Raw genomic sequence first — 14,271 nt, 5'->3', positions numbered from 1 at the left:
GAGGGAGCAAACATAGCACTAAATACTGTGGGACGTGATCAGAGTAACAAGACAGGGTAATAACGAATAGGTGAACATAGGGCTGGGCGGTATGACCCAAAATTCATATCACGGTATAAATTGAATCCCTTCACGGTAATGGTATTTATTGCGGTATAAATGTTGCGGTGTAAAACTTATAATGGAAGTGTTTCTGAAGTGGTTTTGTAGTCCCTTAGCAAAACTAAACTGATTTAAAAAACCACCAAAAAAGCAAAGATATAATGTAATTTTTTGAGTATTTATTGTGCAGAAGAACAACAGAAGTAAGGATAGTGCCTCAGAAGTACAAAAATTCTTACAAAAATAAAGTGGATATTGTAAACAGTACTTCAAGTAAGAGAGGTTTTCTGTAAGTCAAATGGCAAAAACAGTGAAAAGGTTCTGTAATCCTGTAAAAAACACCTAAGTAAAGAATGTGAGTATTTTTTCCATCACAGCAGGTCAGTGATCAGTGTTTCAGTGATACATTAAAAACATTGGCACCACAACATGATTTTCTATTTTTGGAGCTGCGCACCATTTTTTAGAAGGTAACTCTTTATTTGCACAACTCTCGCGAGATTTGTGTTGGTTATTTTTTACTAAAATAATCAAACTCGCGCGATCTTTTGCAGGTCTAGGGTTCCCTTTTAGACACGACCCTCTGTGTCTCTGTCAGACTACAGACAGCAGACTGTCTGTAAACAGCACGATGTTTCACTCTGCAGTGTTTCACACAAACACTTTATTTGTGTGGACACCCAGGTTTGGTTTGTCATCAATTCTGGCATTTTTATTTTTTTAATCAGTCCGAGAGAACAACGGTATCAGTGATTGATTAGTGATCAGTCTGCCCTCCTCTCCTCCCTCACCTGTTCACTCTGCTGTGAGAAGATCTGAAAGTTTCTCTCAGAGAAACACAGACTCTCCTGTTTTACGTTTAGGCCTCCTTATACAGTTGTTTAATTTTATAAGAGCATCTGGTTGATGTCGATATCATGAACCTTCACGTTAGTTTCTGTTGTAATAAACTCCGTCATTAACAACAGTCTCCTCCACGCGCAGCTTCTCTGCAGTTGGTCTGTGTGTTTCCTGATCAGATAAACCAGCGCCGGAAAGACTAGAAAAGTTGCGCCAGTTAAAATAGAAGTGTCCCGTAAAAAAATAAAATCTATTAATTTATTGGTTATAGGTCCGGGTTCGTTCGACGGCGTCCGCGTCTTTGTTAGCGGTCACAGTTACTCCACACATCTTGCAGATGACATTTTTATGCTCAACATCCGACTTTTTAAACCCGAACCACGTCCAAATCACGGATGTAGCACCGTTTTTTTTTTTGTTTTTTTTTAAAACCAGCCCCTCCTTCTCCGCCGTTACCGTGCTTGCGGCCATTTTCACACGGAGGCAGGTGTGATGACGTCATCGACGGTATGACAGTAGAGCAGAAATCTCTACCGTGGCCAAATTTATACCGTTTTCTACCATCATACCATGTATACCGCGCAGCCCTAGGTGAACATAATGTGAGAAAAAAAAGAACAAAGGCAGGAAGTCAAGACAAAGAAACACACAAGGGAAGACATACACCTCACACTAAGTATGTAAAATTGGGTCTCGAAATCATGAAAAAATTAGCAGTTTTCTCTGCTCTAAAGACTGGGAGCGTGTCCGACCCATCGGGGTGTTGGAACTGAAGTGAACTGTAACTGTCAAACTGATATTTCAGGTCCAACCAAAATATACTAAACACAAAAATAGTGTTAGTCTACAATTCAGGACAACATAGTTCTCAGTCATTCTGACATGTTTTCAGCAATGAAGCTCAGCCTAAGTTCAATCAGGAAGACCTTCTGTTACGCTGCCTTCATTCACAACTTTCCTTTACTCCGTCTCTCTCCTCTTATTCCCTCTAATCAGCTGATTGTGGGCGTTCACCTTCCTCTTTACTATCCAATCAGATTTTGCCACAGTCGCAGTAGCCAGTCAATTTGCTGCCTCTGTCTTTGCTCCATCAGTTGTCATTCAGTCAGTTGCGCGACCCTCCTCCACCCCTCTCTCCTCCAGTCATCTGACCCAGGCAGCAGGAGTCTGCAGCCACTTCACCTCACCAGTCTGCTTTGCACCTCATCATCACCACCACTACCAGTGTCTAGACCCCGAGGGGTTCTCTTCACTACAGCTTCATCACCCCCATTTCTATATGTGCACATTATTTTCACCACAATGGGGTCTAACCGCCTAAGACTTCATGTCTCATGCACGTGTCAATTTCTTTTACTCTTAGTCTCTTCTGATTTAACTATTTTTTGTACTCATGTATTTTGTGTTTAGAAGAAAATCCCTTCTTTGAAATCATGATCATCAATACATTTTTTAGAGGGACTCAAGGGCTTTAGACAAGGCCAAACATGAGCATTTCAAATGCTATTTTTAAATACATAGTTGAGTTCCTTCATTTAATAATTACACTATTCTCAATCTAATTTTAACCTAATTTTCTATCAACTTTGCTTCAAAATTAAAGGGGTTACTGTCCTAAAAACAGTAAAATAGAGTTATCCAATCAGATCTTTTGTTGTTGTCTCTTGTCAGAAAAAGATTACAGCTGGTTCACTCACTGGTCAGGACTTTGTTGCCCAGGCAGAGGGCCACAGCATGTGTGTCTGTTTAGAAAGTGACAGGTGAATTAACCAATCACATTTTGAATCACACTGTGTGCGACCAAGAATCATCCTCTTTGGCCTTTCCCTGGGCCAGACTGTATCTGGCATGTAGTCTAGAGACGAAGCAGATGAGACAGACAGACACTGTAATGTTTTGGAGACGGCATTTGCATTTGTCTACATGTTGGTCCAAAAACAGTTTTCAGATGCTTGAATCTCCTTCATTTCAGCTGCTTCCAACAGTGCAGAACAGTAGATAGAAAAAAAATCACTGAGGATCCAGGGTACATGTGTGATGACCCTGTTCAGTCTCCCTGCCTGTGTTTCACTGTGCTCTCTCTTGCAGTTAGTGGGAGTTGGCTGGTAGGTGGAGCTGGAAAGGAGTGCCAGCTGGTACCTGCCCTTGTGGGTCGGGCCTGCAGAGGTTATAAAGGACTGCTCTTTTGGTCACACACTTTCTGGGTGCTTTTCATTACGTTGAATTTTGCCTCCGTGTCTCCTCTCTCCTACATCGACCTGGAAGACATTTTCCCTCCGCCATGATGAAGGATATCATGCACCTTCAGTCTGTGTGTGATGTGTCTGGCACTTTTAGGATATAAAGGTGACAACACAAACCTGTGCATATATTACATGATTTAAAAGAAAGTTTAAATGATCCACACATTTAAAACAAATTACAAAATTAAAGACTACTGGGAGTTTTTAGAAATTGTTCATAAGTAAAGGCTTCTATGGACATTCAGCTACAGTCCCTCTGACAGCTTATACAGCTGTGCAACACATCATCAGTAACTGACGTCCCTTCAGACTGAAGCAGTGGAACAAGGATTTTTCATTTCGGAGTTTCGTCTCCTCCATCCTCACGTCTTTTCCTCACATCCCTCTTTCATTTCTTTGCTGGCTGGAGCTAAGATGCGAAGAAAGGAAGCAAGTGGAGGAGATGAGGAGACCAATTTACTGAATGAAAAGCACCCTCTCTCAGCTGTACTTGCTGCAGCCTCTCCAGCCTGTTTCCTTTGTTAAGTTTGTTGCACCTTACAACACACATTACACCATGTTTTCACCCATCAATACATTCTTAACATGACTGATGACCTTCTTACATACACATCCGATAAGTTATTTACTTTGCTTATTTGATCTGAGTTAAATAAATCAACTTTTGATTGCTCTATCTGTGTGTGGCCTCCCCCCACACTCCCCCCCTTTTTGTCAGGAGTCGGTAACAATAACTAAGTGTTGTACTGAAACAGAGAAACACGGTGTAAAGAAACTCAGAATGATTAAAATGGGTTATTACAGCACTTACTATCAAACACAAACAAGTTTTTACCACAGAAAACTCCAGAAAAGCGACGCTTATCCTACTATTATTGTATGGTATTTACTGCCCTCTACTTCTTTGGTGTCTGGATAAGTTTTGGCCAAACTGAAGTCCCGCCTCTAACAGTAACAGTTTGGTACTGAAAGTCATACATACACATAGTCTGTCTTTCTTACCGCTCTTCGTCAGCACACTGACAGCTACAAATATGGAACTTCCCACCAGGTCGTGGATGTTTGGGAAGGTCTGTGTGATGTGCTCTCTCCTCAGGCTGACAGCTCCGTTGCCATTCTCGATCTAATGTGACATGATATAAAAGCTTTTCTTGAAATACAGCCAACAAACAGTTGGTGGGTCCTTTTCTGAACCTGTCGATTCTCATTTCAAAAACAGTAAAATCACAAATTTTTCAAACTTTAGTAGATTTTCCAGCATTAATAAGGTCAAACTGATGAACAAGTTTGAGGTTGTTCTTGTGTTTGTTTTAGTTTGTTTACAAGATAGTTCCAAAGATAAAACTCAGACACATACTGTACAATACAGACTGATCAATCACCTGGCAGACTGATAAAAAAGAAACGCATCAAAAGAATCAAAAGAATATGTCAGATGCTTGCCTGAACTCTCTGAATAGAACTTGGAAAGCTCCTCTTTTGACCCTCTTGGATAACCCCAAATACCACGTAGGCCGTCCCGTCCAGCTCTTCGCCAAACAGATACCTATAACCACAGGAGAAGGATTTGTTTAAGCCCACAATGAAGTTAAAGCTACAACAAGGAACTTTGATATTTTGTTGATTTTGGAGCCCAAGGCCCTTTTTGGAGGATCTGATTTCAAGGAGAACCTGATACATATGTCAGATATTGAGAAAAACAAACAGCCAGTCTTCTTGCAGGTCTTGTTTTGGTCATGGTCATATAGAGGCATCAGTATTAAATTGAAACTTGTTAACTAGTTAGAAACTCCAGTTAGGGCCCATGTCCACATTGCAGTTTTTCTCTGGCACATGAGTTACTTTTAAAAAGTCTTTTTCACTGGGCTCCTGCATTTTCTTGGTTACCACGGTGATGAGTACCTAACTGTTATATTACTGGTTGCCTGGAAAAAGCACCAGTGACGACACCAGAGATTTCCAAGGCCGTCGCATGCAGTTGCAGACTCTCCTCTTTAGGAAAAATGGGGGAAAAAAAGACTCTGGCACTCAGATAAAAAAAGCTATGAGGACACAGGTCCCTAGTCACTTTAACAATTAAAAATAGATGTCAGAATGACAAAAGGACAAAACAGCAAGAACTCTAACATAATCTCTAAACATCCTCTATTTTTATCCTCCAATCAATCTCCATATCAAACCTGGTCTCTTAATCCTCAAAATAAAACCCCCACATACGTAGCTCTGATGTTAACGGTGAGCTCTTGACTGTCCACATTGAAGAAGGGGCTAGAAGACATCAGTTTCACCTCAAAGCTGGGCAGCACTGAAATATTGAAAACATAAAAGCAATTAAAAAGTATGTGAATCTTGTATATGTTTTAAATAGTGAAGGTAATGAGACTTACTGTATTCCTTGACCTCGAACTCTGCAGAGTAGCTCTGCTGTGGGTTGCTTTGGAACTTCGCCACCACCTTCCACAGTCCGGGACTTCACACAGACAAACACAAGAACACATATTTCAGTAATCACGCAAAGACTTTAAATATTCATAATGTTTCAAGACGAAAGGGTAACACAGGAATTTCATTTCAGGCTGCGTGAAATTATTTTTATCATCCACAAATGAGTTGTTTCAAAGCACTCGATGTTTACAGAGAGCAGTAACTACAGAAACACAAATGTTTAGAAGAAAACGCAGAGTTTTCAGGTTGGCTGGCAAACAGTGCAACTGATACTGCAAAATGGACCTTTATTTTTTCTAAGCTTATTATTTTAGTTCATAGTTCAGTGGGTTCAAATGTATTTCTGTTTTGTTATGAATGTCTATTTACAGCTAATATTTAGATAAATAGATACATTTTTGCACAATTTAAGAGAATTTCAGTGGAGAGTTAGATGAGCTCTGTTAAGTAGTTACAGCCAGCAGCTGACGTAGCTTTACCAAGTCACATGATTTCCCCCGGAGTCAAGTAAAGATAGCAGTTGCTGCTACTTTCTGCTAAACTTGTTATTGTTTAATTGTTTTAGTTTAGAGTCACTTTTTTTGTTTGACCGCTGTCTCAGTTATTTAACAATAAACTGATATCCCAAGATAGTGTTTTTTCAAAGTTTCAAAGAAAAGTATTTCTCCATTACATACTACAGATACATCCGGGGGGAAAATTAACTAATTTAGCTTTAGCTAAGTCTAGCCTAGGTATAGCTGTCATGCTTTAGCACTGAGATAAAGAGCAGTAAGTGGGGTTCAGTGGTCATGGAGTCCAGGAATTACAAAGTTGAAGATATATTACTATTGAATGTGTTTATATTAAGAACACAGTTAGCCAGACTATTCACATTCACTTATAACAACAACAAATGTATTTACACAACTCACAACTCTTTTAATTCATGTCTCCCTATCAAGCCTGTGATTATGTTCATTCATTAATTTGTTAGTTAGCCTGGATCAGTCAAACCAAAAAGCCTCTGTGTACATTCAGTGTCTTCACACTTTATGCACTTAATGACTAAGATTAGTGTTTCTCAAACTTATCACAGCAAGTACCACCTCAGAAAATATAAATAAAATATTACTCTCTCCAATGACCACTATTATGACTAATGTTAAAATACACTAACACTGGCCTACCCTATCCAGCTGCAGACAGTTCATGCAGGAGGCAGATTTATTTCAAATTTATTTCTTATTTATTTCTAATTTCTAAGATTCTTTATTGTTGACCGTTGCCACAGCCACGCAGTTCAGCTCGCAGTTAATCATGCATGGCACGTGAGTGCACTACACACATGAACTTGTCTATGTACCAGCTGATATTGAAACAAAAATATTAGAGGACAAAACATATTTTAAATTATTATAGTTTGAGAAGCTGGGACTATCTTAGATCAGGGTCTCCTCCAGTGTATTGCAAGTCTCAGCATCAGGGAAGTTTATTTTCAGGGGATGTATTTTTAATTTTACATTTATTTATTTATTTATTTTTTAACAACAATTGCACTTGGGTAGCTCAGTTGGAGACATAAATATAATGGTTGGAAAGCTCATATGACACATATGATGTTTGTCAATTTAAATGATAATTTTACATGTCAAGGAAAATACAATTTAATTTCTCTTGTTTTTGTTCTTTCAACTGAATTGACCTGTTATCATTTATGTTGCACTACTAAAAGAACAGAATGCATATATGCAATTACAAAATACATATAAATATATATACATAAATACATATACATATACATATCTGTGTGTAGCTGTCCTCGGAAATATCCACATTTTTTAGTGTGTTTTTAAGATGACTGGGCAAGAAGAAGAAGAGTGAAGGAAATAGAGGAGGATGGGTCAAGACATGATTAGAGCTAATTAATTATCCCCAACACTGTTTTTAAGATAAAATACAAAAATAAGGCAAGCAAAGGGAATCTGTTAACCAAAATATTTTATCTAATAGTGTTCTGTTTATTATTAAATATTGGAAAGGAAGGAGAAGATCCTGTAAACTATGATTTTCTGACTTTCAGTTTTCAAATTTACTCACAACCCAGTGTAATCAGGGCTGCATCATAGTTTAGTACAGTCCAACAGTTACAGTGATCAAAATGAAAACAAGAAGTTTCAAAACATGAATGTCCACCTTTTTAACGTCATAGATAGTAACACAGCATGTTAATGATTTTGAAAACGGAACTGGAAATGTTGTTTATTTCCATTGCATAAGAATCTTATGGGATGCTGATGATTGTTCCACATGTTCATCAAACTCTTGGGAATTAACAATTTTACTAAAAAAACCCCGCATGAAATAACAACTTAATGGTCCTATTTTTTTCCTTTGAGAACTGACGATGGGATAAGTGGGGTACAGTGTCTGTTATTAGAAAGTAATAGTGAGTCTAAAACTGCCCGACACATCGCAGAGTCCATTATTGTTTATATACTCACCTGGCAGTTTCAGCAAGGTGGTAAAGTCCAGAGTGGATCCCTGACCTCAGAGAGACTGGCTCACGAAGTAAAATGATGCCTTCAGGGGTCTAAAACAAAAATATTGAACAACCACTGACCACAGTGAGTTTATTTATTTAAAAATACAGGCACAAATTTTGTCTGTAATTCATGAGCCTGGTCATCGTATAGAATAACACGTTTTTAACTATTTCTAAAATTCCTCATTCCCCTGTAGGGAGAGGCTGTGTTCAACGTGCAGCACAACTAGAAATGTACCAATCCACTTTTTTTCCAGATACTGATACTATACCAATACCTGCACTCATTTATTTTTCCTTCATCATCATCATCATCATCATCATCACCATCATCATCAAACACTGTAGGACTTTGGCTTGTGACATTCACACGTGCAGCTGAAGAGATAACCCTCATCTGCATAATTTTACGATTTACATTTGCCATTTTATGTTCCAAAATGCAAATGTTACTGTTTGTTAGTGTTTTTAACTTGTTTGTCCTGTGTTTGTAATCTGTTCGTAGTGTATTTAAATACTGAATTTAGTTCCAAATAACCTATTAACTAAAACTTAAGAAAATCATGCCTAATACCTTTTACTGTCTTCAAAGGCCAACAGGGTATTTGACATGGAGTAAATCTGTTTATTTAAAAACTTCAAATTTATATTTTTAAAAAAGTGTACCAAAGGTTTAAAGAAGTTATTTATTAATTTCCTCGTTTTGTTCAAGCTGTAAAGACAAAAACATTAAAGTCCAAACCATGTCCTTCTGCTGTGTTTAAATTCATATGTCTTCAGTTTCTTTATTTTCTACTTCAATTTATAATTTTTACATTTTTTGCTTCATGTCAGTTTCTGTGGACAGATGATGCTTGTAAATCAAATGGACATCTTATGAATACAATAAACTTTTAAAAAACAGCTGACAACGTAGTTGATAATATCAATACTGACTTGTGTCCTGCAGCAGGTTAGACATTTATTTACAAATACAAATAAAACAATAAGTAGGCTTGTATATCGTTTCAAAAATGATTGTTGTGGCTTTTTGCCTTCTTTGCTACATAGTGCAGTTGAAGACAGGAAAAGGAGGAATGAGAGAGAGAGGGTGACATATAGGTCGGCCTCAAGTTGGATTAAAATCACAGCTGTTGAGGCCTCAGTACTCAAGACAGACACTCTACCAAGTGAGCTAAAGTCACACAGCACTGGGCACCAGAAACCCATTATTTTCAGATTTTCAGAGTTTGTGGTTTCTTGCCAGGATATCTGCTTCATTTTGCTAACTGTGGTAATACTGGCCTTTTTTTCATAATCAACACAACTGTATAGTTTGATCTTCAGAATGTGTGCTACAGCTGAGAAGAAAATTGCTCGTTTACTCTTCTTTTTGTGACATCTTATCCTCTTTTCCACAATCAGCTGTTCTGTGCTGCTTCTGTTCTCCATGCATGCTCACACTGCAGCTTGGTGTCAGTTAGCTTAACTACACGAGGCTAAATTGTCTTAGTGGAACAGCTTGAGCCTTAAGTGGAAGGCCAAGCCCAGTTATTAGCCTTGATGGAATGACCCGCAGGTGTTGCTGGCGCATGGGTAAGTTGATATGACGCATGGGTAGGTTGATATGTTTTTGTTATTTTAATCATTTGTGAGGAAAAATGATCTACTGTTTTAACCTGACATGCCAGATGGTTTGTTACACAGAACCATCTGGGAAGTCGTCCTTAGAAACTGTTTGGAAAAGGGCAGGTACTTTCAAAAAACACATTCTGCCACATTAGGCAATTACTGTTTAGCATTTGTGATATTTCCTCATCAAGAGCACAGCTGATTATATATTTAAATTCAGAATTTATCAAAGACAAAATACAATACCACAATCTCAATGACAAGTTCAGTTCCTTGATCCCTCTCAACAGGCTCCATGCCGGGCGTCACTGCAAACATCCTGAAAAGAACTGACATTGAGAGAGAAAAAGCTTTAGAGTCAATGGTGCTTTTATATTGCTGCTACACCACCCAGTTAACACGGGTGTGGCCTCCCCCGTGTGCTCAAACATATTGTAGTTACAGCAAGACAGAGCTAACAAAGCAGTTTTGTGTTTGAATGTGAGGTATTTATTCAGTTCAGGAAATTCCACTAACTTTAGAAAGCATTGCGCAAACATGAGTCAAACTAAGACAAAAAGCAGTGGTAAAATTGCCATAGACCAGGGGTGGACGAACTTTTTGACTCGCGGGCCACAACAGGTTCTAAAGTTTGGATGGAGTGTTTGTGTGAACTAATATAAATGACATGTAAAAGAAATTACATCAAAGGTTTTGGCCTTTAACAGGCAGCAAAGCATGAATATGCAACGCTTATTGTACAAATTATTTTCCAAATGCATTTTTTTCATAACACAGTAGAGAAAGTCACGTTCAATTTCAGTGGGAACAGTGTTGTTGGTCTCCCTTCTTAGCCAGTGCTTTAAAAGTCTGGAATTAGTTTTGTTGTGGTAATTCTCAGGATAGATCTGAGGTGTTGGTCAGTTAGCTTGGATCTGTGACGGGCTTTGCTGAACATCTGCTCACACACGTAGGTCAAGCAAAACAATGCCAGCATCTTCTGTGCCGTCTTTCGGAGGTTTGGAAATGTGGCTTCGTTAAGAGAAGCATAAAAGTCATTCAGTTTAAGAGAGCTGGACGTCTCCTTTAAGACGGAGTCAGACTGAAGATCGATCAGTTGCAGCTCCTGTGGTGCTGTTTCAGGGTCTTGTGACGGGACAGGACACCAGCTGAAGTGACTTGATCAGAGAACTGACGGCAGAATTCTCCGTGCAGGTCGTCCAGTGATTTGCTGTATTGGGTGGCCTCTTTCTGCATGGCAAGTGTGGGAAAATAAGTGAAAGATTTGTTTGAAATTTGTCTGGAGAATAAAGTTGGCTTGGATTTGAAGGCTCTCACATTTGTGTACATGTCATGCATAAACTGATCTTTCCCCTGTAGCTTCACGTTCAGTCCATTCATGTGTGAAAATATGCAGTGAAGGAAAATAACATCCTGGTCAGGGTTTTTCTCTTTCACTTAATCCTGGATCCTTTTCAGCAGCCCAACATTTTTTCCAGTTAAATTTGGCGATTCATCCGTGGTGACATTGGCAAGTTTACTCCAAGGTAGCTTCATTCTCTCGATGACAGCAGACACCTGGTCATGTAAGTCCTCTCCCCGCGTTCTTCCTTTCAGGGACTCCATGGTCAAAATAATTATTATCATTATCTGAAAACTGTCGTTAATCCCTCTTTAAAAAATTAGGAGCTGAGCAGTGTCTTTTATGTTGTTACTTTCATCCAGTGCTAGTGAATGTAACTTAAAGGACTCTGCCTTTTTGTTTAACTCGCTGGCTATATCTTCGTCAATCAGTTCCACACGGCGAGTCACTGTCCTACTAATTTTTTCAAATCTGCCTTTGCTCTCCGCACACAACAGACCTGCTGTCTCTACCATGCATTCTTTCAAAAACTGGCCTTCGGAGAAAGGCTTGCTAGTCTTTGATAATTTGAATGTCAGCAAAAAACTTGCCTTGGTACTTGACTCTTGATTCGCAGTTCCAAGACAATTTGACAATTTTGCTGAGGCTGTAAATTAGTCGTCAACCTCTGAGCAGTAGCCACCTGTACTTGCGTTGACTGCTTGCTAGCATAGTTAGCATTCTTTGTGGCAAAATGACGGCTGATATTGTATTCTTTGAAAACCGCAACAGTTTCTTGGCATATCGGACATACAGCCGTTGATCGGACTTCAGTAAAAAAATATTTTGTTGTCCACTCCTTATTAAACACTCGGCATTCACTGTCAACTTTTCTTTTCTTTGGTACACTCATGTTTACAGAAGGGCTCAAAGGACAAAGCAAAAAAGTGAAGCAGAGTAATACACCACACCCCAACAAAGGTCAATGTGTCTGGAGTGCGACATATATTGGGAAAACGTGGGCATTGCAGGGAAAAGGCAAAATGAATGAGGTTTAATAATAATATAATTTAATTCAATAATATAATTTGGACAAGTTCGGGCCGGACTGAAAAGCCTATTGGACCATATATGGCCCGCGGGCCGTAGTTTGCCCATGCCTGCCATAGACAAATAAATTTAATTGGCATTTGAAAGGGACCACAAATTAAATCATGGCATATGCTGTATTAGTTAATATAAGATTTAGTTTTCATGCGAGGTAGTGTATGGTTTGTCGTTCTTATATGCTCTTACGGCCAAGCATACCGAGTGCTTTAATTAATTGGTTAACAAGCACAAAGCGCCATAAATTCAAACAACTCTAATTATTAATGGACTTAAAACATTAACTCGTGGCTCTACCATCTGAACTAGACACGACACAATTATTAATACCACCAGGTAACACTAAAGAGGTCAGGTTATAGGTCACATACATTGGAATTATGTGCTTCTCTTCCCAGAAGAGAAAATGTGCAAATTTTGGGAAAATATAAATCCCAACTCTTAACCACATCACACTGTCTAACATCACAACAGGCATTTTTGCCCACCCAATGTTCAACCCAAGTTGGCAGCCATGCATAGTAATGTAGAGTTCTACTGACGTGCCTTCTCCACTTATTAGTCAGAGGCCAACAATTTTTTATTTTTTATTTTGAGAGCAATTTGCCCCAGAATATGAATGCATTTTACTTCTATCTTTAATTTTTTTATAACTGTTCTATAAATAACATATTACACTCAAGAGTGAGCTTTAATGTCATTATTAGCACTTCAGTAACGCAGTCTGGACTGAGGCGCAAACAGGATTCCCCCAAAATGTGCCTCCAAATGGTTCCCATTTCCTTGGAAATAAAAAAGAATTTAGATGGATAAACAGCACAACAAGTAACAGGAAAAATATCTATTTTGGATTTTGGGGTGAACTGTCCCTTTAAAAACATGTTCATTTCCTGGGATTCCTGCAAGTAATGTGCTTCTTTTCCCAGGATTGAAAATATTGCATTTTCATTCGGCGCTATATTTTCAATGGTATTATCTGACCTTATTCATATAGAAATGTTCTCACAGAGGCTGGTGTGTTTTTCAGCACTGACGGAGTATTGAAACTCACCTCTGCTGTTGGGGGTGTAGAGGGTCTTGTCAGTCTGGATGAAGATGTACCCGGACTGGAAGGACACTAAGACGACTTTCTCCAGCAGTCGGTCAGGGAACTGAGCTTGCAGGTACACATACTGCTTCATGTTGGGATCCCTACTGAAGTCACCAGCAGGGATCTAAAACCAGTATGTGGAGACACAGGCAGTGCATGAGGAGCAGGATGAGGATAATCTCTAATTTATGGTCATGAAAGAAAATGAAGACAAATAACAAAGATTATACAGATACATAACAGTATGGTTAACAGCATTGTAAAGGTACTTCATTACTGTTATTTGTCCGAGCTCCTGGAAGTTGTTTGCACTGGTAAGGGTCACAGACGTGGATGCCAGCCTTGCTGCTTTGGTTGGATGGTTCATCACCCTAATTTCGACACTGATGTCTCCTCCTGTGCAGTCTTGACACTCCACAAAGATGTTTTCTGCTGTTCCAACCCGCAACAAGTTGGGAGCAGACATTACCTTTCTGCAGAGCAGCGGTGAGAGACAAACAGAGATCATTCTGTTGTAATTGTACAGAAAGAACTACATGCTGTTTAGGATGTACTGACAAACATGTTCCTTTTGTTATATGCATTGTAGGCACTGTAAACCACAACCATAACTAGAGAGGCACTCCCAGAGCTCAGAGCTCTGCCAAGGCCATTACACCTACTGTATCTCACAAGGTTAACTAAAGTCAAACACAACGTGTGTCCATCCCATAATTCAAATCTGCTACAAAATTTAATCGGTCCTTCTTTGGCCACAAAGAACCACAACCTTTCACCAAGATGATCAGTCAAGACAGTAGTTTTTATGTAACTCTGCAGACAGACACACAAAAAATGGCATCAAAAACACAACCTCCTTGGTGTATACAATGGATGGTTGTGACTATTTATACACATGATTTGCAGATGTATTTATATATTTATTTGACAAAGGTTTAAGGAGTGATCTCTAAGAGAAATGGTTCCCAACTGTTTTCAGCGTAAAATT

At 38.9% G+C, this 14,271-nt stretch overlaps 2 protein-coding genes across 2 annotated transcripts in view; both read right to left on the bottom strand.

Annotated features, from left to right (window-relative positions):
- Window positions 1–9,589, bottom strand: part of LOC146330524 (complement C3-like) — a 55,960-nt gene extending 46,371 nt beyond the window's left edge. Inside the window, exons 1-5 of the mRNA XM_084711527.1 lie at window positions 9,519–9,589; window positions 5,586–5,655; window positions 5,403–5,533; window positions 4,629–4,731; window positions 4,188–4,308 (exon numbers count right to left, since the gene is read on the bottom strand). Of these exons, the coding sequence (XP_084567653.1) occupies window positions 4,188–4,308; window positions 4,629–4,731; window positions 5,403–5,533; window positions 5,586–5,655; window positions 9,519–9,589 (496 nt within the window). The remainder of the gene's footprint in view (window positions 1–4,187; window positions 4,309–4,628; window positions 4,732–5,402; window positions 5,534–5,585; window positions 5,656–9,518) is intronic.
- Window positions 9,590–9,745: 156 nt separating this feature from the next.
- On the bottom strand, window positions 9,746–13,440 carry LOC146330523 (complement C3-like). The gene is made up of 2 exons (XM_084716084.1): window positions 13,245–13,440; window positions 9,746–10,094 (listed from the first exon to the last, which is right to left on the bottom strand). The coding sequence occupies exons 1-2, from the start codon at window positions 13,372–13,374 to the stop codon at window positions 9,982–9,984; spliced, it is 243 nt and encodes an 80-aa protein (XP_084572210.1). The 5' UTR covers window positions 13,375–13,440; the 3' UTR covers window positions 9,746–9,981.
- Between the last annotated feature and the right edge of the window lie 831 nt (window positions 13,441–14,271).

This window comes from Lutjanus erythropterus, chromosome 3 (genome assembly GCF_056507025.1).
Source record: "Lutjanus erythropterus isolate fLutEry1 chromosome 3, fLutEry1.hap2, whole genome shotgun sequence".
Classification (NCBI taxonomy): Eukaryota; Metazoa; Chordata; class Actinopteri; order Lutjaniformes; family Lutjanidae; genus Lutjanus; species Lutjanus erythropterus.
Note: the sequence above shows the minus strand (reverse complement) of the source record. Positions and strands in the feature narration are given on the sequence as shown.

What these genes read in the sequence shown, in the direction of transcription:
- LOC146330523 (XM_084716084.1), bottom strand. Translation starts at nt 13,374, where the DNA reads ATGAAGCAGTATGTGTACCTGCAAGCTCAGTTCCCTGACCGACTGCTG. An exon ending in CTACACCCCCAACAGCAGAG is followed by an intron (nt 10,095 to 13,244) that starts GTGAGTTTCAAT and finishes TCTCAATGTCAG; the next exon opens with TTCTTTTCAGGATGTTTGCA.